This window comes from Macaca thibetana, chromosome 7 (genome assembly GCF_024542745.1).
Source record: "Macaca thibetana thibetana isolate TM-01 chromosome 7, ASM2454274v1, whole genome shotgun sequence".
NCBI classification, from domain to species: domain Eukaryota; kingdom Metazoa; phylum Chordata; class Mammalia; order Primates; family Cercopithecidae; genus Macaca; species Macaca thibetana.
In genome coordinates, this window is record NC_065584.1 from 56893598 (window position 1) to 56918144 (window position 24547).

At 39.4% G+C, this 24547-nt stretch overlaps 1 protein-coding gene across 10 annotated transcripts in view; it reads left to right on the top strand.

Moving 5' to 3' along the window:
• NIN (ninein) overlaps positions 1–23850 on the top strand; it is a 109021-nt gene extending 85171 nt beyond the window's left edge. For 5 of the 10 annotated variants that reach the window (XM_050796855.1, XM_050796859.1, XM_050796864.1 and 2 more), the window contains 7 exons: positions 1674–1820; positions 4229–4408; positions 5431–5574; positions 8077–8178; positions 13951–14151; positions 17612–17725; positions 19983–23850. In XM_050796855.1, the coding sequence (XP_050652812.1) occupies positions 1674–1820; positions 4229–4408; positions 5431–5574; positions 8077–8178; positions 13951–14151; positions 17612–17725; positions 19983–20192 (1098 nt within the window). In that variant the 3' untranslated portion in view covers positions 20193–23850. Of the gene's footprint in view, positions 1–1673; positions 1821–4228; positions 4409–5430; positions 5575–8076; positions 8179–12685; positions 12747–13950; positions 14152–15959; positions 16469–17611; positions 17851–19982 lie in introns of those variants that run through there. The other 5 variants (XM_050796858.1, XM_050796856.1, XM_050796863.1 and 2 more) reach the window with 4 other exon arrangements.
• The last annotated feature ends 697 nt before the right edge of the window (positions 23851–24547 follow it).

The window sequence follows — 24547 nt, forward strand, 5'->3', positions numbered from 1 at the left end:
CTTGTTTCATCTTCACAGTTAGTATTCTCCTAGATCTTCCACCAAAAATCCCAGGAAAAAGAATGCTCCAGGTGCAAGTAGCGTAAGAGGGTTCCAAATGATTCAATTTGACCAATGTTTGATGTGTTTATAGCGTGGCAAGGCTGGGCGTGGTGGCTCACACCTGTTATCCCAGCACTTTGGGAGGCCGAGGTGGGGAGATCACTTGAGGTCAGGAGTTTGAGACTAGCCTGACCAACATGGTGAAACCTCATCTCTACTAAAAAATTTTTTTAAAAGCCAGTTGTGGTGTCACGTGCCTGTAGTCCCAGCTACTCTGAAGGCTGAGGCAGGAGAATTGTTTGAACCTAGGAGGCGGAGGCTGCAGTGAGCTGAGATCACACTACTACACTTCAGCCTAGACAACAGAGCGACACTCCATCTCAAAAAAAAAAAAAGTAAATGTAGTGTGACAAAATGATTTAAATATTTCAAATATATTGTGGCATAATTTAAATAATATTTCCCTCAAAGTTTATTAATTATGAAGGCTTCAGAATAGTGCGTAAAAGTGACTGCTTGTTCCTAATTTATAAATAGGACTTCTAAGGCAGTGTATACCCTATTTTAAAGATCTGTATCAACATTCCTTTTATGAATTTAAATTTTTCAAATTGGAATTTATATGCGATATTAGCGTAAAATAGGATTCTTCTTTAAGAGGTGATGTCTCAGCCAGGCGCAGTGGCTCATGCCTGTCATCCCAGCACTTTGGGAGGCTGAGGCAGGAGGATCATGAGGTCAGGAGATCGAGACCATCCTGGCTAACACAGTGAAACCCCGTCTCTACTAAAAATACACAGAATTAGCCAGGCGTGGTGGTGGGCGCCTGTAGTCCCAGCTACTTGGGAGGCTGAGGCAGGAGAATGGCTCCCGGGAGGTGGAGGTTGCAGTGAGCCGAGATCACGCCACTGCACTCCATCCAGCCCGGGCAACAGAGCAAGACTTTGTCTCCAAAAAAAAAAAAAAAAAAAAAAAAAAGAGATGAGGTCTCCCTTTGTATCCCAGGCCGGATCACCGCTCACTGCCACCTCAAACTCCTGGGCTCAAAGGATTCTCCCACCTCAGCCTTCCAGGTAGCTGGGACTACAGGCGCACGCCACCACACTCGGCTTTTTATTTTTGTAGGGATGGGGATCTTGCCATCTTGCCTAGACTAGTTTCAAACTCCTGGGCTCAAGCGATCCTCCTGCCTTGGCCTCCCAAAGTGCTGGCATTCCAGGTGTGAGCCACCATGCCTAGCCTAGAATAGGAGTCTGCAAGTATACATTTTTATTTTCAACTAAGAGGGCCCTTTATAGTCCAACATCTCAGGCTAAAACATAATTTCTACAAAATTCAGTGAAACCATCTTTTGTGATACCAGTTGGTACCCATTGGTTCTGTAAGATACCATTTAGTAATCTACCAGATGACTATCAGCAATACCTTGCTCCAGACATAGTTCATCATTGTCCTAAATATAATTTAACATCCTGTAAATATACATACTATCCTAGGTTTCCCCTGAGCTACTGATTTAGTAAAGAGAAACAAAGGGACCTGAAAGTTCTTTTGTCCTTATTCATTCCTGAACATGCTAGAGGTGAAACCACAAGTTTGTGTAGTGGTAAAAGATCATTCTCATGATACAGGTTCAGAATTTAGAAGACACCCTGCAGAATGTAAACCTGCAAATGTCCCAGATGAAATCTGACCTGCGAGTGACTCAGCAGGAAAAGGAGGCTTTAAAACAAGAACTGATGTCTTTGCATAAGCAACTTCAGAATGCTGGTGGCAAGGTGATTTGTTCTTTTTTTATTTAGGTATAAGTTATTTACAGTAAAGCATACACATCTTAAGTCTACAACTTGGTTATTATATGTATATGCATGTATATATAAATATGCATATTTTATGTATCTGTATGTATGTGTTTGTATAACCATCACTTAGATAAAAAGGCAGAACATTTCCAGCACCCAACAGGCTCTCTCTCGTTCCCTCTAGTTGGTAACCCCAAGGGAACCACTTTTGTACCCTCTGCCACTGTAGTTTAGGGATGCTTTTTTCTAAACTTCATATAGATGAAACCATAATGATATAAAACAGGTCTTTTTTTGTATTGAGCAAGTCAGAAGACCATGACTGAATTGAGTTTTGTAATAACAAAACTAAAACATTTTGTTAAATGGTAGATAAAAGTATTTGTGTGACCTTAAAAAAAATCAAGTGAAGAAAAACATTGAAAGAAATCAATCTGGAACATATACGCAGACTTGCTAAAAAGGCATAAAACAATAGTATTAGAATTATTTCAGGAGATAATTCATTGCTACAGATAGGTTGCTGTGGCACGAGAAAGTCCAGGAAGAACTGATTAAAGCGTTAGCTGGCTGACACATTATGGTGGTGTGGTAGAAAGTGTCTCATTTTAGTAAGTCACAATGCTGCCTAATCTGTGTGCAAATAAATTAAGAACAATGTTATAGATATCAGTTTTGGGGTAGATGTCAAGATTTTGTCCCACAAAAAAAGTAGACACTAATTCTCTTGGTGAAATTTTTGTAAAAAATTAAGATAGTTGTTTTGGGCTGGGCGTGGTGGCTCATGCCTGTAATTCCAGCACTTTGGGAGGCCGAGGCAGGCAGACCACTTGAGGCCAGGAGTTCAAGACCAGCCTGACCAACATGGCAAAATCCTGTCTCTGCTACAAATACAAAAATGGCCGGGGCGTGGTGGCTCATGCTTGTAATCCCAGCACTTTGGGAGGCCTAGGCGGACGGATCACAAGGTCAGGAGTTCAAGACCAGCCTGCCCAACACGGTGAAACCCCATCTCTACTAAAAATACAAAAATTAGCTGGGCATGGTGGCAGGTGCCTGTAATCCCAGCTACTTGGGAGGCTAAGGCAGGAGAATCGCTTGAACCTGGAAGGCAGAGGTTACAGTGAGCCAAGATCGTGCCAGTGCACTCAAGCCTAAGCAACAGAGCTAGACTTTGTCTCAAAAAAAAAAAAAAAAAATTAGCCAGGTGTGGTAGTACACGCCCCCCCAATCCCAGCTGCTGGGAAGGCTGAGGCATAAGAATTGCTTGAGCCCGGCAGGTGGAGGTTGCAGTGAGCTGAGATTGCGCCACTACACTCCAGCCTGGGTGACAGAGTGAGACTCTGTCTCAAAAAAGTTTCCATTTTTGAAATTACTTCTGGGTTGACTTTCTCAAAATGAGATTGTACCCTTTTTTTTTTTTTCATGTTTGGTTTAAAAGGCAAGAGGCTTATCTATTTGTGTTATCTTTTTTATTTTTTAAATCATTTTCAAGATCCAAAAAATCACTTTGGTAGCTGAAAGCACATTTCTGAATTCAGATGTTAATTACATGGACAATATGTGCTTTGAATTCTAAAAAAAGGATATGATTGCATATGTGAAAATGAAAGTAGAGTTTAGCTTGTGAAAGCTTTCGAGTTAGCAGTGCATCTCAGCTTTCTCTTTATGTCCTCTGTGAATCAAATGAATATCTTCTGGGCTCAAAGATAACTTCTTAAGAATGAAGCAACTTTTTTTATTTTTATCTATTTTTTTTTTTGAGACAGTCTCACTCTGTTGCCCAGGGTGAAGTGCAGTGGCACGATCTCGGCTCACTGCAACCTCCGCCTCCCGGGTTCACGCCATTCTGCTGCCTCAGCCTCCCGAGTAGCTGGGACAATAGGTGCCCGCCACCATGCCCGGCTAATTTTTTTGTATTTTTAGTAGAGATGGGGTTTCACGCTATTAGCCAGGATGGTCTCGATCTCCTGACCTTGTGATCTGCCCACCTCAGCCTCCCAAAGTGCTGGGATTACAGGCGTGAGCCACCGCGCTCGGCCAGAATGAAGCAACTTTTAAGCCACCAATCTCGATACACTTGAGTCCTTTATGGAACTGGACCTTGCCCTTCAGTCATATTCACTATTGGAAATGGCATGGCTGTTTTGACAAAGACCATTTTAAACAGAGACTCTCCAAACCTTTTTTTTAAAATCAAACTTCAAGAATATTGTTTTATTCATATTTATATATACATACACATACTTTCATTAGAAGACTGAGGGGACAATTGAAAGGTACTTACTAGGAGTCACTGTCATTGGGTAAATATGACACCTGTCTCAAAACAGAAATTACCCAATAGCTTGTTTTTAAGGCTTACACTCTACAATTCTCTTAAGAGCTGGGCCCCAGAAACAGCTACTCATCCATCAGGGCTCCATAACCAGCAGAAAAGGCTGTCCTGGGACAAGTTGGATCATCTGATGAATGAGGAACAGCAGCTGCTTTGGCAAGAGAATGAGAGGCTCCAGACCGTGGTACAGAACACCAAAGCAGAGCTTACGCACTCTCGGGAGAAGGTAACTTGAGAAGCTGCACATCATGGCATATGTTTGAAAATGACTAGTTTGATATGAAAATGAATGTTGGATATGATTGGAATGGTTCTAAGGTACGGATTTGAGTATCTTGCTATAGCAGACTTATTAAGAATGTGTAATTTATCATTTACTCACATATAATTTTATCCTGATGTTTATAAAATATTACAGCAGTTTTATATTAAAATATATTTGACTTTAATCTTCATATCCAAAATGTAGACTCATGGAAATTATGTGAACCATGTATTCTTCACATTGGCCAGCCACCAAGACTAGTGTACAAAAATGGTAAAACCAGACTCAGATCTTGCAGGTCTAAATAACTCCTCACAAGAGAAAAAGGTGCCTCCTTTAAAAGACAGCATTTCAAGGTTAAAATCATCTTTAAAGGTCTTTTCCAACCACCAACTTGGTGCTGGAATTCCTTACCTCTGGTGCATAGTCTCCCAATGATATTTAACCTATGCTTAACACCTCTTTTGAGGAGGAACTCTGAAGAGTCGCAGATATTTATTTAGAACATCTACTCCATGCCAGAAACTGCTATCACTGACGCTGCAGTGGTGAGCCGGACAGACATGGTTCATGTCCTCATAGAACTGTTTTAGATGTGAACAGTCCAATAAGAGCAGATGGGACTGTCAGCCCATTCTCTCCTAAAAGTAGTGTTCATGTCAGAAAAAAACGGGCCTGGGACTGCTGTGCCTGCTTTCCTGGCAGCCACATCACATACACTGTTGACTCCTGGAGAGTTAGTAGACCCAGAAGTCTCCTCTTCCCTGTCTTGTTCCTACAGTGTTGGGTTTGTAGACCTAAGCAGACTTACCTAGAAAGGGTCTTTTGAAATCCAGAAAAGCTAGCTTCGAGTATTTACAGGCTTGACTGAAAAAGAAAGTTATAACAGGACTCACGTACTGAATTAAAACTTTCCCTATGTTTGTTTTTGCTGGCTGGGTGATTGTATTAGCATTTCTTCCTCTTACATTTGTTCTTTTTAGGTCCGTCAACTGGAATCCAATCTTCCCAAGCACCAAAAACATCTAAACCCATCAGGTACCATGAAACCCACAGAGCAAGAAAAATTGAGCTTAAAGAGAGAGTGTGATCAGTTTCAGAAAGAACGATCTCCTACTAACAGGAAGGTGAGTTTTTGAGACTATATGGCGTGCGTCTGTGTTCTCACTATAATATGTTCCTAAGTGTGTTTCTTCTCAGGTGTACTTCTAAGGAAATGATTATGATGGCATATTTTGGCATATATCCCTTTATGCTGATGTTCTCTTGTCAAAATAGCATCATAGTTCTTTTTGATTGAATAATGGTTGAAAAAAACAACAATTTGGCTGGGTGCAGTGGCTCACACCTGTAATCTCAGCACTTTGGGAGGCCGATGTGGGCAGATCACGAGGTCAGAAGTTTGAGACCAGCCTGGCCAACATGGTAAAACCCATCTCTACTAAAAAATACAAAAATTCACCGGGCGTGGTGGCACGTGCCTGTAGTCCTAGCTACTCGGGAGGCTGAGGCAGAAGAATTGCTGGAACCGGGGAGGCAGAGGTTGCAGTGAGCCAAGATTGCACCAGTGCACTCCAGCCTGGGTGACAGAGCGAGACTGTCTCAAAAAAAAAAAAGAAAAGAAAAACAATTTAACTTTTCTTAAAGAAGGCAGTTAATCATCTTTATTAGTATTAGAAGCTTTATAAGTTGGCAAAATATCACCCGAATATTAGAAACATCTTAATATGGGCTGTACATTTTATTGTTATGTAACAAATTAAAACAATGTTTGTTGTCTTTATCTACAAGTTAGGAATTCAGAAGCAGCTTAGCTGGGTGGTCCAACTCAAGGCTGTCATGAGGATGCAGTCTAGATGTTGGCCAGGCCTGCAGTTGCCTGAAGGCTTCACTGGGGCTAGAGGATCTACTTTCCAAGCTCATTCATGCAACTGTTAGCAAGAGGCTCCTGTTCTTTGCTGGCTGCTTGCCTGAGACCTCAGCTCTTCACTACCTGGGCCTTTTCTTAGGGCATAGCATCTGGCTTCCCCCAGAAGAAGTGATGAAACAGACACTGAGACCAAAAGACCAAGACAGAAGCTGTGGTCCCTTGTATGATCTAAGCCTGCAAGTGACATACCAACATTTCTGCTGCATTGTATTTGTCACGCAGACTAACCCTAGTATAGTGTGGGAGGGGACTGTATAAGGGTGTGAATACCCGGAGGTGGGGCTCTTTGGGGCTCTTGGAGGCTGGCTACCCCATGGTCACACCCTCTGTAGTGCCACTCAGTTTGCTTTCTGTAATTTGTCCCATGAAGTTAGAGTTCTAGACCAGACTTCTCAGAGTTGTTTTCTTTTTCTAAACTGAAACTCAGTTTTCACTATTACCTCTTTATTAAAAAAATATGGTTTGTTTAGAAATCTGAGAAAAATACTTCATTATAAAATATTCATAAAATTTGTTTTTTGTGAAAGTTATGACCATTTGCAGTAAGAAGGTCTGGTTGTGCTCTAAAGCCGAAATGTCATTTAATTTCAGGTACATTCAAGGAAACTTTGCAGAAAGAAAATGGGTTTCATTTAGCTGCTCATTAGGGAGAAAAAAGTCTGTGATAGGCTTTTAATTTATATTGAATTTTAAAACGGACCTGGAAGACTACACTTCTGCTTCACAATTCTTGCTGTTCTCTTCAGCTCCTTTTGATAGAAGCAAAATCAGCTTTCTAAGATAGTGTTGTATGTTTTTTACTGAGCAATATTCTGACTTAGTGTCCTGTAGCTCACTAGGTTCTTCCTGTAGTAAGAGTTATAAAAGTGAGGCTGGATGCAGTGGCTCACACCTGTTATCCCAGCACTTTGGGAGGCCAAGGTGGGCGGATCATGAGGTCAGGAGTTCGAGACCAGCCTCACCAACATGGTGAAACCCCATCTCTTAAAAAAAACACAAAAATTAGCTGCGCACAGTGGTGCACACTTGCAGTCCCAGCTACTCGGGAGGCTGAGGTAGGAGAATCGCTTGAACCTGGGAAGCGAAGGTTGCAGTGAGCTGAGATTATGCCACTGCACTCCAGCCTGGGTAACAGAGTGAACTCCATCTCAAAAAAAATAAAAATAAAAAGCACTCATGAAATCTTTAAAATTGAAAAGTTATATAAATCAGGTTTTATGTACTCTCAATTTTAAGCCTTTAACTTTGCCTTAAGACAGTATTTTTCCCACTGCAGATCCATAGTAGAGGATTATGAAATTAACTTTATGGAAACCAGCATTTTTTATTAATAAAATATACAAAATATCAGAGTACATGGTCCATGGTAAGGATATTTCAGTGATATGTACCTATGTACTGTGCATATGTGTGGGGGTGTGTACTGTGCTGTAAGATAAAATGTATTTCTTACAGTGGGTGGCATCCAAGTTTAAAAGCCAGCTGCCTTAAGGAATCTATTCTCTGTGAGGACAGGTGATTAAAACTAGATCACTTAAATGTAAGCAGCACACTGAATTGTATTATTTGTTTTCTGTCACTGAATTAACTTGGATTTCTTCCAAGAGTTGAGATTTCTGACAACCACAGATTTGTCAAAATAGAGCAACTCAAGTGTTTTTGTTTTTGTGTAAAGGGAATATTTTGTTTTTTTAAATAGGTCAGTCAGATGAATTCCCTTGAACAAGAATTGGAAACAATTCATTTAGAAAATGAAGGCCTGAAAAAGAAACAAGTAAAACTGGATGAGCAGCTCATGGAGGTAAGTTTCTCAGCAGATGGCCTTAGCTATGAAGAATATTTTAATCCATGAATGAGCCATTTGTTGGGAGAGACTAGACATGGCATTGAATTCCCGTTGTGAAAATCTAAGTACCCTGCCAAGTTGAATTCTTTGGTCTGTCTTACCAAGTTTTATAGACAACTTTGCTTAATTATACTGTCATAGGAAGCCATACTGCTTTTCAGAGGAAGTAATAATGATGACCTAAAATGCAAAGACCTGTACCTCTGCAAATCCAGGTTGCAGGGACTCTCTGATTAGCCACGGGGCCCTGAGCACTCTTGCCATCACCGTGTTTATGCCAGTTCCCCTGATCCCTCCTATATTGCAGTATTTTATAGACATGATTGGTCTCTAGCACTCTCTTCAGTTGGGAAATCTATGCGGGAAATTTGAGAGCATTAACATTTGGAAGTTTTAATTTCAAGTGCTGCTATTCTTCATTACTACATTTAGAACTCAGCAGTGCCTTGTGAGAGGTACATCTAATAACTATGAAAATGTATTTGTGGCCAGGCATGGTAGCTCACACCTGTAATCTCAGCACTTTGGGAGGCTGAGGCAGTCAAATGGCTTAAGTCCAGAAGTTCAAGACCAGCCTGGGCAACATGGCGAAACCCTGTCTCTACAAAAAAAAAAATACAAAAATACAAAAATTAGCCAGGTGTGGTGGTATATACCTGTAGTCCCAGCTACTTGAGAGGCTGAGGCAGGAGGATTGCTTGAGCACAGGAGTTGGAGGTAGCAGTGAGCCGAGATCGCGCCACTGCACTCCAGCCTGAGCAACAGAGAGAGACCCTGTCTCAAAAAGAAAGAGAAAGAAAAAACTGGATTTGTAAAACTAACTTGTCAGCTTGGACTTTGGGTTCCAGTCTTCTAGATTGTTATATCCTATAATTAAACTAAGTATTCAGAAAACAAACTTATGTATAAATCCTTCTTAAGGATTTCATTGATATACCTTGGGTAGATGAAATTAGTCAATCTAACATTTAGTGAACTATAAGACTTACGTAAGGCAGAGAAGAACATGTAGAAATTCTTTTTGTGCTCTTAAAAAGTACTATGTATACACATATTTTTAAATCCAGAATTATAAGAAGAAATGGGGCCAGGCACAGAGGCTCACGCATATAATCTCAGCACTTTGGGAGGCTGAGGCAGGTGGATCACCTGAGGTCAGGAGTTCGAGACCAGCCTGGCCAACATGGTGATACCCCATCTCCACTAAAAATACAAAAAAATTAGCTGGGCATGGTGGTGGGCGCCTGTGATGCTAGCTACTCAGGAGGCTGAGGCAGGAGAACTGCTTGAACCGGGGAGGCAGAGGTTGCAGTGAGCCGAGATCACGCAACTGCACTCCAGCCTGGGCAACAAAGCCAGACTCCATCTCAAAAAAAGAAGAGGAAAAAGAAGAAATGGAGCTATTTTTTTCTTTTATGAAGCTGGCCACATGCAAAGGTAGCTTTTAAAAACCAAGCACCAAGCACTGATTTTTAATGTGAAATATGGGCATACATATAGCACTAACATTTAAATCACCGGTGAAGTTTGTCAATTTTGTGTTCTCTGATCTGTCAGCTAAAGGGGAAATTCATGAAACTTTAGTGAAATCTAAACCATTTTTTCTTTTTTTTAACAGCAATAAAATGAATGCATTCAAAACTGAGCTGTGGGCTGTACTTAGATGTGGATGTGCTTTTCTCATGAAATATAATTATATACTCTGAGGAATAAGATGTCTAAAACTAAGCCCATATTGTCTAGTATCAAACTGAAAAGTAGCAGTATGTACTTAGTCACCGGAGAGCCTTTCCAGAGGCTCTGCCAAGAGGCCAGTTCTCCCGCCTGTTCCCCTGTCTTACCAGGCACCCGTTGACAGTATTAGCCATCATAAGCAATTTTCCCATGTTTTTTTCTGACCTAGTAGTAAATATTTGCTAACAGAGGAGGAAAATTAAGTGGTCTTGACACTAGAGCCAAATAGCTAAGGAAAAAGCATGGATTTTTCTATTTGAACACTGAAAAGAACATCTCATACCTGCTTATTCAAATGAAGCTTTCATTAGGAAATGGAACCAAATTATTGGCTGGGTGCGGTGGTTCATGCCTGTAATTCCAGCACTTTGGGAGGCTGAGGCAGGTGGATCACAAGGTCAGGAGTTCGAGACCAACCTGGCTAACATGGTGAAACCCCATCTCTACTAAAAATACAAAAATTAGCTGGGTGTGGGGGCACGCGCCTGTAGTCCCAGCTACTCAGGAGGCTGAGGCAGGAGAATTGCTTGAACCTGGGAGGCAGAGGTTGCAATGAGCCAAGATCACGCCACCGCACTCCAGCCTGGGTGACAGAGCAAGACTCCATCTCAAAAAAACACTATAGATTTATACAAATGGGATATTTTTTTGAGATTCTGTCACCCAGGCTAGAGTACAGTGGTGTGATCACAGCTCACTGCAGCCTTTAATTCTTGGGCTCAAGCAATCCTCCCACCTCAGCCTCCCAAAGTGTTGGGAGTTCTCCGATCTCTCCTCTATTACTCCAGATTGGAGTTTTTAAAAACAGTGTTATTGGCCGGGTGCGGTGGCGGGCACCTGTAGTCCCATCTACTCGGGAGGCTGAGGTAGGAGAATCGCTTGAACCCAGGAGGTAGAGGTTGCAGTGAGCCGAGATCACACCACTGCATTCCAGCCTGGGTGACAGAGCAAGACTCCATCTCAAAACAAACAAACAAAAACAGTGTTATTTAGGTATAATTCACATACTATGTAGTTCACATATTTCAGGTGTACAATTCAATGGTTTTTAGTATATTAATTTTTAACCTGTGATAAACATAACTAACATAGAATTTGCCATTTTAACCATTTAAAAATGTACAATTCAGTGGCATTCATTAAATTCACAACATCCTACAACCATTACCACTACTTCCAAAACCTGTTCATCACACCAAACAGAAGCTGTAGCTATTAAGCATTAACCATTCCCCCTCTCCAGCCCTACAAATTGGATTTTTATTTATAGTGTGATATCTATAGAGCAGGTTAATTTGGGGGGTGTACAGTGTGTCCCAGCTCACCTGAGGGATAGGTACCTTCCTTCTCACTCTGGCAGGGATTCTCACCTGATTGGAGCAATGCACCACGTGGAGGGCTGGGCAGGGACAGGTTTCTGCATCAGAATCTCTGGAATCGGGATTTGAGCAAAGCTGTCTTCATGGTTCTGACCTGACATGTTCACTCCCTTGAGGGAAGTAGTCGCTCCTCATCTCTATATACTAGTTTAACAGTCACGGTTCTAATATAACACATCCCCCCCACTGTAATTAAAGATCACAGGTCACTAGACTAGGAAAAGGGAAAATTAGGGCTAGAATTTGACTCCTACTTCAGGACTTTTTCAATGTGAGCGGTTCAATAAATTCGTTTTGAACATTCAACAGAAGGGTTACAGACTGTATCAGCAGTTCTCGAGTCTGTTGTGTACCTCTCTGATAGCCAACATTTCAGACACTTAACAAAAATGGTTTATAGTTTATACTTCTTTCTGCATCTCGAAGTGGCAAGAGATTTTAACGTCAGATCCGTTCCATACTGGACCTGGAATAATCTTTTTTATTTATTTTTAAACAGAATCTGGCTCTGTCACCAGGTGGGAATGCAGTGGCACGATTTCAGCTCATTGCAACCTACGCTTCCCAGATTCAAGCAATTTTCCTGCCTCAGCCTCCCAAGTAGCTGGGATTATAGGCGCCCACCACCATTCCCGGTTGTATTTTTAGTAGAGACAGGGTTTTACCAAGTTGCCAGGATGGTCTCCATCTCCTGACCTCATGATCCACCCACCTTGGCCCCACAAAGTGCTGGGATTACAGGCGTGAGCCACCACACCCAGCATTTTTTTTTTTTTTTTTTTTTTTTTTGAGACGGAATCTCACTCTGTCACCTAGGCTGAAGTACATTCGTGTGATCTTGGCTCACTGCAATCTCTGCCTCCCAGGTTCAAGCAATTCTCCTGTCTCAGCCTCCCGAATAGCTGGGACCAAAGGCAACATGCCACCACGCCTGGCTAATTTTCGTACTTTTGGTAGAGATGGGGTTTCACCATGTTGGCCAGGCTGGTCTTGAACTCCTGACCTCAAGTGATCCACCCACCTTGGCCTCCCAAAGTGTTGGGATTACAGGTGTGGACCACCGCACCTGGCCCAGACCTGGAATCTTCTACATCATTATATTGGGAGAGGCACAAATAGGATATAGTAAGTGAAGATGCACTTGCAGAATTAGAATTGTAGGACATTTTAATGTCTGTAAAATTTATATACAGAAAAATGTAAATGTTGGTCTTTCATATGCTCTTATTCATGTATAATAGACCTAATTAGTACTGTTCTTTCTCTTTTTATAACTCATACTTTTCTCTTTTTATAACTCCTGTAATTTTCTCTTCTTTTTGTTTTGTCTGTGGCTAACCTGTACCTAGAACTCAGTGGTTGGAAGTAGCAGAGAAGGGTGCAGTTCTCTGCCTGAGATAGTGTGTGAAGGTAGAACATTCACTTACAATGAACTTTCGTAGCATGGAGCCATCTCATTAAACCCCTTGCTCATGTTATCATTTCTATTGATTATAACAATTAATAAGTACTTAAGCTAAGAGCCAGTATTCATTTTGTTTTAATGGTATGTCTGTTTACATCAAACTTTTCCTCAGTATTTAAAGCATTATGTATGAAGAAAATTATCCCACTGATATAAAATTATGGGATAATTCTCCATAATTTTAATCATAAAAATAAAGTGATTTTCTGAATCTACAACTAGAAGTATCTCAAAGTGGGCAGTGCCCCTGTCCCCACCTAGAAATTTAGATATAAGGAAATGGATAGTGGCTCTGACATTTCATGGTAACATTTAGTTATAGCCGAGTCTTAGAGGTTCTTTTCCACCTTTCTCACAAGCCTGGAGGTGCCGCTTCTTGAATTTAGTACTTGGTCATGTTTGTTGCATGCTCTGCATATTTATAGATGTGAGGTGGCCTGCCTCACTGGCCAAAATGCCGTGCATCCTCCTCCCTTTCCTCTCCCCCACTTTGACTGGCATGTTGGTACACATTTCCTCATTGTCTTGAATTCTTCCACTCCATGTTCTCCAGTTCCCAGATGTTCTAGGATATTATTGCTTTATGCCCCAGAATTGTCTGTCTTGTGCTGTTTAATCTAAGGGTATAACTACATATTGATAAACTAAAGGTAGGTTAAAATAATTTTAGATGCAAGATGAGGTTCTTCAAAAAAAATTGCTAACTTGGGGTTGGAAAAAAATGTAGTCATTGAACATTTAAGAATCTTTATGAATGGTAAGTAAAGCGGTAAAACCCTAAAGCATAACCACTTTCTCCAACCCCAGTTTTTAAAAGGGGGGAGAGGTAATTTTTCCAGTTTAAGAAAGAATGAAATAGAATTCAGATGCATTATGTACATCATGCCCTTAATATCACTCCAGAGTTGGGAAGGGCTTTTTTTTTAAGCCTAAAACTTTTAAGAAAGGCTACTTATTAAGCATATTCTCTGCTAAGTGAAATAGCTTTTCTCATTTCCTCAGGCCCATATACTGTCCTGTTTCCAAGTTTCAGTGGATCTGAGGTTATTAATGAATTCATAGTCTTCATTCCTCACTGCCTGACACCATCAAGGGCAGCTCTGGGATTGAAGGGACTCAACTGACCAGGATTTTGCCCTTGTCCTTCAGATGCAGCACCTGAGGTTCACTGCGACGCCTAGCCCGTCCCCTCATGCTTGGGATTTGCAGCTGCTCCAGCAGCAAGCCTGTCCGATGGTACCCAGGGAGCAGTTTCTGCAGCTTCAACACCAGCTGCTGCAGGCAGAAAGGATAAACCAGCACCTGCAGGAGGAACTTGAAAACAGGACCTCCGAAACCAACACACCACAGGTGTGAAGCGCTCTCTTCTCTAGTAGTAGATCACCTGTTAATCACCTGTTAATTTTACCTGTTTATTTGAAAGTTATACCAGTTCAAAGGTGGAGAGAAAGAACCTAAATCTGATGGCACACACCTGTAGTCCCAGCTACTTGGGAGGCCGAGACAGGAGGATCGCTTGAGGCCAGAGGTTTAAGGCTGCAGTGAGCTACGATCATGCCTGTGAATAGCCACTGTCCTCCAGCCTGGGCATCATAGCAAGACTCCATCTCTTAAATTTAAAAAACAAAACAAAATCACAACCCTAAATCTTCTTTCAGAGAGTTATATTTCACCTGTATGACAAATCCACAGAACTGCAGTGCTGTTTTTTGGGCTGTGCAGTGCTACTTTTGAATTCTCAGCTTCTAAGCTGAGTCATTTAGTGTTCTGGGTCTCCTTTGCCCATTTGTAATAGACAATGAAGTATCAGCATCACTTAAACATAGTGTGCAATTGGCCTAAGGTTCCCATCCCATGCCAAAAATATTACAAAATTTAAATGTGGCTAGGATATGCCCTACTAACAAAGTATACTGAGCTTCCCTGTGCCGGAGCCCTGCAGCCTGCTGCATCCCATGAAAATCACAAGTGAGGACTTTTCACAACAAATAGAGTATGTAGTCAGTGACATCTTTCTAGTTGACATAGTTCATAAAACTATTTAAGAAAATAAAAGTCTTCTCATTGTTTGCATTAGCATGATCCCAGCTCACCACCACATCCAATCTTATATTACTTAGATTTTCAAGTATTCATAGTTATTTCTCTGTAGTGCCTCATTCATCATCCTTTCTCAGAAGTTTCTTAACTCTTGGGGCTTGCCCATTTAGTTAATTCAGAATTAGCAATAAAACAGAAAGTCCTTCTTTGTGGAATTCTGCGTTAATGCTTCCTGGTTTGCATGTGCTTGTGTGTTCAGATACCTTGCCTCTCAGATACCTTGCTTGATAAGGAATTTCCCATCTCTTATTTGAATCCCCTCAGCGTGACTTTGCAAAGTCACATTAGCCCTGGAACTCTACATAGGAACAGTTCTGTTTCTACTAGTATCCATCTATGCTTAATTACTAAGTACTCCTACCACTTGTCAGTTCTAATAAACTTTTCCCTCTACATCCATACCTATGCTGTATTTCTAATACACTTCAGAAGGTCTTTGTCTTATGAGCTTTAAAATCTGTTTTTGGAAGCTTTATACACACTTCTTCAACTTCCCAATATTAAAGTTCTTAAATTGTGATGGTAGAGTGTTAGATGCTTTAACTCTCCAGTATATAATTGAACTACAAAACTTTGATCTTGGTTTTTAGTGGACCTTCTGACCAAATGATCCTCCAGGATTCTACTCATTGCTCTCGTACACACTATTTTCAAAGCCTGCTGTTTCCAATCCACCCACCAATGTTAAAAAAAATATCCTTTTCCTCCAATTCCTTCAGGATTAGACAAACACTAAGATTTTTGAAAGAAAAAAAAAAATCCTCCAACCAGATGACAGGGTGGACTGCTTATTACTCCCACCAGAATGCTACTGCAGGCTCACTTCCCGCTGCTGAGCTGACACTAATTTTAAGAATACAGAATATTGTTAAATCTGCACGTTTCTGTGTGTGGAGTGATGTGATCTCTTCTGCATTTTGTGTTGCTTTGCTTGCCTGTGTAGTGTTAATGTGTATGCTTTTAACAATTGTTTGCATTAGAAATGTGTGAATTTAGACTCCCCCTAAAAACTCCTCCTGACATGAGGGTGAAGTGTACCACTTGCCTTCTTTCTCTAGGCCTTGCTACCGGAGCAGCGAGCAGTGCATGCAGATTCCTACAGAAGGATTGGGCACCTGTGAAAACTGGGCTGCTATCGATGGCATTTCTTACCATGGCAGACAGATGCACACACCCACCCATGCACACACACCACACACAGAGACATAAGCTGTGTTGGAATTAAGTGCTCTTTTAAATTATTATTTTTACTGTTAAACCTTTGCAGTATTATGTCTCTTATTTATTTATGTAGAAATGACAGATCTTGTGAATCAAATTCACAAACATCAACTTGTTACAAATCATTTTATTTATACCCTTTAAAGAGTGTGGATTTAAGATTCTTGAAAGGATGTAGTCTATATATTTTCTCATTCCATATGTTGTAACTATTTTTAACAAAAGGTACTACTTTTATATATGGAATTTGAAGAAAATCAGGGGTATTTATACTGTTTTATATAAGATGTATAAATGTTTTTGACAGGAAATTTTTGATGAAACAATAAAATAAATTTTAAGTATATGACTGCCTTTGTTTTTCCTGTTTTTCTACTCTTTTGCCAACTCTTCTTTGAATTATCTCTTAAGTTTTTTTGTTTTGCTTTGTTGTTGGGCAAATAGACATCAGACATTTTATATTTATATGTTTGAACTTTAAAAAGCTATTTTTTAAAATATAGGCCTTTTTAAAAGCTAGATTTCCTCCAGGCCCAATTTTTTGTAACTTACTTCCTGCATTAGACCTTTGCCTATTGCAGTTTTTATCCTCAGGATAGTTACTACAATGATTTAGGGTTTCTTTTATGATTAAGTGTTATTACTTAGTATCCAAACAGATGGTAGCCTTTCACTCATGTTTGGTCATTCTGCATGTCTTTTAAAGTATTTCTTAACTACCATCAGCTGTTAACACCTTTTTTAAATTTGCAATTCCTTATAGGGACATTTGGGTGGACTGCAGAGGGATGGGGGTTGCATTCTAGGCCTCTCTCCTCTCCAAAACCCACTTACTCCTTAACCCATCACTGTTGTGTGAGGAGATTTTTAATTTTCAGTCTGCTCTGGTAGTAAACTCATCCTCCAATCCAGGTGTGTGCTTCATGTTTACAAGTGGGAAACAGATGACTAGAAAAATTGGCAGGAAGAGGCTGATTATTATGAAGAAAGAAAACCACCCTCACAGTTATCAGCCACACCAAAGGAAAAACAGACATGCATATTGCAAGCTATTGGAAATGTTGGGAAACCCTGAATCTATTCCGTGCTTGTTTTGGTATTGAGAGGCCCACAACATTGCAAAGTCCCAAATCACAGATGGGAAGTTGATAACTGTCTTTTAAGTTACTTTGGATTTCCATTTTACTAGAAGTACACACAGGTATTAAATTCTGGGTTTTAAGAATTTTGCTTTATATCAGGGGGATGATGGTAACACAGGTAAGATTCTTTTGTATTTTAAATCTGATTCTTTCTCTGATAGAGTTACTTTTCTGACCTGTGCAATCCATGCAGGGCTCAAAACTCTCATTTCATGAGAATCCATCCTTCCTGTTACAAAGGCAAAACATTTGCTGTCTTTTCTTTAGGCATCTTGTGGGGAAAATAAACCAATGTTTTGTTTTCAGTGTGACATGATTTTCGAATAATATACTTTTCTTCCCTTCAGGGAAACCAGGAACAACTGGTAACTGTCATGGAAGAACGAATGATAGAAGTTGAACAGAAACTGAAACTAGTGAAAAGGCTTCTTCAAGAGAAAGTGAATCAGCTCAAGGAACAAGTGAGCCTCCCTGGTCATCTCTGTTCACCCACCTCACATTCCAGCTTTAATGCCAGTTTTACATCCCTTTATTGCCATTAACTCATTAACTTACGTTGTCTAATAAAGGCAAATTCTATTATAAATGTCTACAAGAACTTAGGATTTCCTGTCCCTCATACCGCCCCAAAAATATGAACTGTGTATTTTTCCCAAAGCTCTGTTTAAGGCATGTTTGTCCACAATTTAAAAGTGTAAATCTTTGCTAACATGATTCACATGGATCTAAGATTTTAAAGATCAAAAAATACATATTGATTCACATGGACCTAAAGCATATCCATTCACATGCTTTAGGTCCATGTGAATCAATAGATTTTTCTCTGCCCGAGACAGGAAATACTCCTGTTTAAATTGAAAAATGATATTGGTTAAAAAAAAAAAATAGGGGGGTAATCAATGGAACCTTAGCTTTCCTGTTCCCAACAGCTTATGAAAACCTCAAAAAGTATCTTATTGCTACAGTGACTCCAAAAAGATGTAGTTTGAATTAGAGTCTAGACCCCAGATTCCAGGACCACTAAACAGCCTGCTCCTTTTCACCTGCTGGTGGCAGATATGGCTTTGGTGTTTAGAAATTAGTTGTGCTTCCACTGAAGAGACAAGCAGAAAGTACTACCCTCTGGGACAGTGTTATAGCCTCTCTGGAAATTGAGATGAACATGTTGGGTGGGGGGCAGAAATTGCCCAACCTAGTTCTTTAGATACTTAAAACCTAAGAATAACCCCAACAGAGGGTCTGAATTCAGCTGTAGACAGGAACTTTCTGTTGCTCTGAGTCTTAATACACAGGGAAGAAAAAGTCCCATTTAGTAAGCATTTATCCACTCAGTTCTTTACGTATTCAAGCATTCAGCACATAGTTACTGTGGGCCAGGTCCTGCCGTGGGCACATGGATACAACAGTCGCTGCCCATATAGAATGCACTTACAAGGTGCCAAACATTTGGCCAAATGGTAGGTTCAGAAGTAAGTGGGATCCATCCTGTTTTCAGTAGAGGGGAACACAAGAGAAGAGATATTTGATCCAACCCGGAAGTTTAAAGAAAGCTTCCTGAAGACCTCGTAATCTGCATCTTGAGAGTTAAGATTTCACCCAGTTAAGAAAGTGTGGGGAAGGGCATCCTAGGCTGTGGGAACGTCATGGAGTTATGACCACATGTGGGGTGTGGACACGTATGAACACTTCAGCATTGCCAGTTCACACTGTCCTGGGAGAGGCAGGAGGAGAGACTGGAGAGGAAGGGGGAACAGGACAGTAGGCCTCCAGTGCTGAGCCACGGAGCTTGATTTTTATTCTATTGGTGATGAAGAAATATCGAAGTGTTTTTTTAAGGAAAGGAAGGGAGGGAGGAAGGAAAAAAAAAGTCGTATTTGGGAAGTTCAACAGAGAATAGTTTCTGAAATGTTATGTGATGCCTGCCAAACATCTAGGTTCTGAGCTTGAGAGTGCTGTCATCCTTCTCCCTGCCCTAATGGGTGGTTAAGTTACTCTTTAACTACTCTTTATTCTCATAAACCTTTATGCTTTTAGACGCCTTATTTGAAATTGGGTGTAAAATGAACACTTAAAAGGTAACATGGGAAGGGGGTATGGAAAATATTAACCAGAACAACAATGAAAGTATCCCAAGGCTGCTAACAAGTTTTCCCACCCCAACCTAGACCATATATTCTAACTATAAAGATTAGACTAGACAAAGCCCCATGCAAAACAAAACAAAACAAAGACATTTCAGGAAAAGTAACTGCCCAAATCTTATCTCTGTTATAATACGTGAGCTATATTTTTAGATAATCAGTGAGTTGTAGTTATGAATGGGAAGTTCAAGCATCTGTTACAAGCAGAGTTAAACAGTCCACAGCTGACACCTCAGGAATTTAAGTTTTAAACGTATTTTATGTTTTTAAAGAATAAATAAAGAAATAATGCCCATTTAGGTAGAAAAAAACCTTTTGTTTTGGTGCCCTCTAATATCAATCTGTTCTATTAGTAACCTACATCAACATCTTATGCAAAGAAATAGCTTGGAAAAAGTGGATTTGCTCCAACGGTATCCGTGATGCCAAGTCTGATGTTGAAGCTATATTGTAAAATAAAATAATTAGAAGAAGTGATTTGCCTTTATAAAACAACAGTCCTTATGTCCGACCTTAAACTGAAGGTTTAAGAAGAGTTACAGAAATGGAGTCAAGATGTTTCTGGTTCTGTTTCTAGCTCTGCAAGAACACTAAGGCAGACGCAATGGTGAAGGACTTGTATGTTGAAAATGCCCAGTTGTTGAAAGCTCTGGAAATGACTGAACAGCGACAGAAAACAGCAGAGAAGAAAAATTACCTCCTGGAGGAGAAGATTGCCAGCCTCAGTAATATAGTTAGGAATCTGACACCAGCGCCACTGACTTCTACACCTCCTTTGAGGTCATAGCCAAACCAAAGGGTACACTCATATTTGTGCACTTTACTGAAATAGATGGAACATTTCAGTAGGTTCTCAACTTTTTTAACCTTTATTGGCTTAAAGTTAAAATTAAGCAACAGAACTGGAGTTTCCATTTATCATAATTAGTTTTTCTAAATAGACACTTACGGGAGTTTGAAAATAAATACTCACATATTTCACTACTTAAATTATTCCCAAGATTTGAGTTTATTTTAAAATTCTAATAGCCACCAAGAATGTGGACGTATGAAAACAATTCAAGAACCTAAAAAATACCAGTTTTGAATGAGTTTTTGTGGTTTGGGTTTTTTTTTTTTTTTTTTTTTTTAAATCATTACTACGAATCTATGTGTAAAGTCTAGATATTTGAAGTTTGAGATCTGATGAGAATGGTTGTTATAAACTGTATTTTAAAACCAAATGTAGGTGTTCTTACATATTTAAATACTGGAAAGTTATTGTAATAGTTTTGGTTCTTTTAATTGGTAGACAATTAATTGGTAGAGTGTCATTGTTTGGTTAGGAGGCAGGACTTGTTAACCACTGAGGTCAGACAAACCCAAATCTGTAGAATTCTAACCTTCTAATACCTGTGGCAGTATTACCACTCTTTTTGTATTATAGATTTAGAACTGATTTACTCAATTGCACTCTTAACTAATGTTAAAGCTTACTTGCTTTAAACAGCCTTTTCTTCTTTCTCTTAGAGGTTTCATTTGGGGAGCTGGTCTTCTAAGAAATGGATAAAGCCACATAATTAAAGCAGTTGAACTATAGGGAAAGCACTGAACAAACCACTTTGGAGTAAATAGCTACTCTTAGAAAAGAGGGATAAGCAGACCATGTAGGTTTTCTGTCTCTCAAGTCTTGGAGTTCATGAACTTACTTGAGGTTGCCTCAAGAACTCAGGGAACAATACTGTAAACTGTCTTCCTGAACTACTGTAGGGCCTCTCTAAGAATCTGAAATGTATAAACCATGTGACCTCATTTATTTGTCTTATATATTTACAGCCATAGTAGAATTTTTATTTCTACGTTTTTAGTAAATTTAATATTCTGGGGGAAAAAAGGCCTTGATTTTAGGGTTATAAAACCTGACTTACAGAAGAGTTTATTTAATATAGGTCAAAATTTTCCGTGTTTCTTATTCCTTCTATACCTCAAATCAGATTCTAAGAATTTTACTGTGATAATCATTGGCATGCCACCTGAGGTCAAGGAGTGCCAAATAGGACTTTCCACTCATGCTCAAGATCAAAACTTTATAGAACAGTTACACATTTTAGATTCGGTAACCTTTTTTTTCTTCCAATTATAATCTCTGCTTCTAGCCACTTCCGCTAGCAGTTGGTGGAATACTTACTAGGTGCAGGGCACTATCCAAGCTCATCACAACAACCTGCTTGTTTTCATGAGACAATAATCCAAAAAGTTCGCTTTGATATATTCCTGGAGGGCCAAGCCCATCTATTTACAAAAGGTGTAACAGCAAAATCAAGCACTGCTTTATGGGCAGGAACACAAGAGACAGCAAACTGCCCAAGAAGTCATCGTGTCAGAAACTCAATCTCAACAAAATAATTTCCATCAGGGAATTTCAGGGTTTCTTGGGGCTTATGAGTCTCACCAGTCAACCCAGGAGGCCTCACTACAAGAGCCTTGACAAGGCACTGTTTTTTGTGGGACTGGGAGTTCACACTGATGAAGCAGACCTTTGAATTTTTGCACAGCTCTTGTCAGAAAGCCCTGACTTCCCCCTGGATATAGAGTTAATTTTAATCCTTCCCTATTATTATACTTCAAAATATTTGACATCTGCTATCATGCATTCTTTAGATCTTTCTTCTGCCGGGCAAACATTTCTAGTAGGTGTTTAACTACTTGTATGGCATTAGCTTTCACAGAAAATTGTTTCACTTAAAACTATGGATTGGCCTAGGCTAAGGACAGACATAAACTAAGTATCTGTAGTGTATTTGTGATATGCGCCAAGTTACTCAAGGTTTTTGCTGTCGGAACTGAACAATAATATTTCCCAGATAGCTGGCCTTAGCATGTGATCACAGTTGTTGTATTTTTAATTTTTGTCTTTTACACGATGAGAGGTGTAGGTTAATTTGTGTATTTCCTATAAATTTGTATTTATGTGTATATAAAATGTACAATGAATGTAAATATGACTTTCTGGAAAGTTTAGACTACATTTAGAATCTCTATTCAAAATCAAAATGCTGCTCAAATGAAAGTGAATTTAACCAACATCTAGGTGCTTAATTTCTCGTTTTACCCCACTTATGAGATTGATATTTCTCATATTGAGGTTTTTCCCATACAGATACCTTAAATGTATACATTTGTGCAACAATTTTTGAGAAGGTGAGTGGCAATTTATAATTTAGTTGGCAATTTGTAATACAGCTTATAGCTTTTAAAAGACCTTTTAAAGAATTAAATGTAAACTTAAAGTTACGTTTAGATGTTGTTTCAAACTTTACAATAGCACTCTTCAAAATATTAAGTTATATGTATTATAGGCATTTAGTTGCTTATTAAAAGCACTGATTTTTAAGCCTTTTTATTTAAGAACAATTATTTAAGATCGTCTTAGAAGATGGGATCTTCGTTTCAAGGAAAGGGAATCAAGTTTGCCTTTGTGATAACACGTTACACTAAGAAAAGGAAAATGTGGATAGTAAAACCCACTTCTCATCCTATCTTGCTCTCATCTGTTCTTTAGAAGCCTGCACTTAAGCTCAGATTTGTGAAGGGAGAGTAGAAGGGGAGAGGTAGAACCACAGTGTTTTATTTATTTTTCTAAAATTCTTACTAAATCCAGAGTTTTGAAACTGTTTTAAATGTGAATTCTTCCCAGAAACTTCAATGCATTGCATATTTTACATAAGTAGATCATGAAGTCATAGACTTTCAAGGCATAGGAAGCGATATTACAGGTCTAGTATTTTAATAATGCACTAATACCCAGGGCAGATATGAGAAACTATTTCTTCTCTCAAGAATAAGGGTTTATGGCAGACTTTGCTTTTTTAACATGCGAGAAATGAATTTTTTATTTTGTGATTTATGTGATTTCTTTTTTTTGCTGAGTGAAAAAAAAGAGAAATTGTTGCTATTGTCAGCATCTTAAAGGTATTTCCAATCAAGGCAAGGCTAAGTGCTTTGTGATAGTATTAAGCAAGTCATGTTTTGAATGGATTACCTGTAATGATGCATTGGAATGATATAATTATACAAGTAATGCCAAAAACCAAGTCAAAGCCTAATTAACCAAAGCACTCATTTAAAAATCATCAGTTTGGACCTATTTGGACCTGTCAGTACTGTGAAGTAGTTTTGGTTTTGTGGCATATGAATAGCTGTTTAACAAATCAAAGTTAGCTTTTTGCTTCTCAGCTGTTTTGGACAATACAAGTTCTTAATGGGGAGACATTATCATGGCATGACTTAAGGGAACATTGGTTTTGTGAAGAAAACAGATTATCTAAAGCCATCTCTATATTTCTGTTCAGATAAAGATTAATGAGTTATGTGTTTATATCAGCTTTGTATATTTCATCTTAGCCATTCTATCCTAGAAAGATTTTAATGTGAGCTTAAAATGTAAATAAATAATTTTGCAAACATGCCTTTTGTTTTCTATATACCCTGACTTTTTAAATGAAGTTTCAGTGTATTTTTCATTGGTCTTTAGAATGATATCAAAATATTTCACCAAACACATTCTACAAATGCAGAATCTCAGCCCGCACTCCAGACCTACTAAATCAGAATCTTCATTTTAAAGAGATTCCTCAAGTGATTTGTGTAGGACTTAGAGCACTGAGATTCCATTTCTATTCTAGAAGGATGACTTTCACACCAGCCAGCTTGGGGTCCCTGTATACTGTGGCGGTGCATAGTTTACCTGCAGAATCATGACTTAACCTTGGCAAGGCCCCATTTGTGATTTTGGGTGCTTCAAAGGTGGCTTTATTTCACCTTGCCATCTTTATGGATGGCTCAGACTTTAATTGAGCAGCTCATGAATGATGAGATATACATAGTTGGAAACTCATAAACAACTTAAAAGCATGTTAATATGCTGAACACCGAAATGTAGAATTGGAAATGTTGCCCAAACTAGACCCATCTCGTGAGCCCTGTTGTATTGAATTTCAAAGCTTTTATACCAACTTCACACTGCCTTTTCGTGGCAGAAACTACCAGTATTCCCATTTTATGGATGAGAAAAATAGAGCTTAGCACACTCGAGGCCACACTGCCAGGTAAGTAGGGGACTTGGGACTAGGGGCTCAGGTTTGTCTGAGTTGCAATACTTGT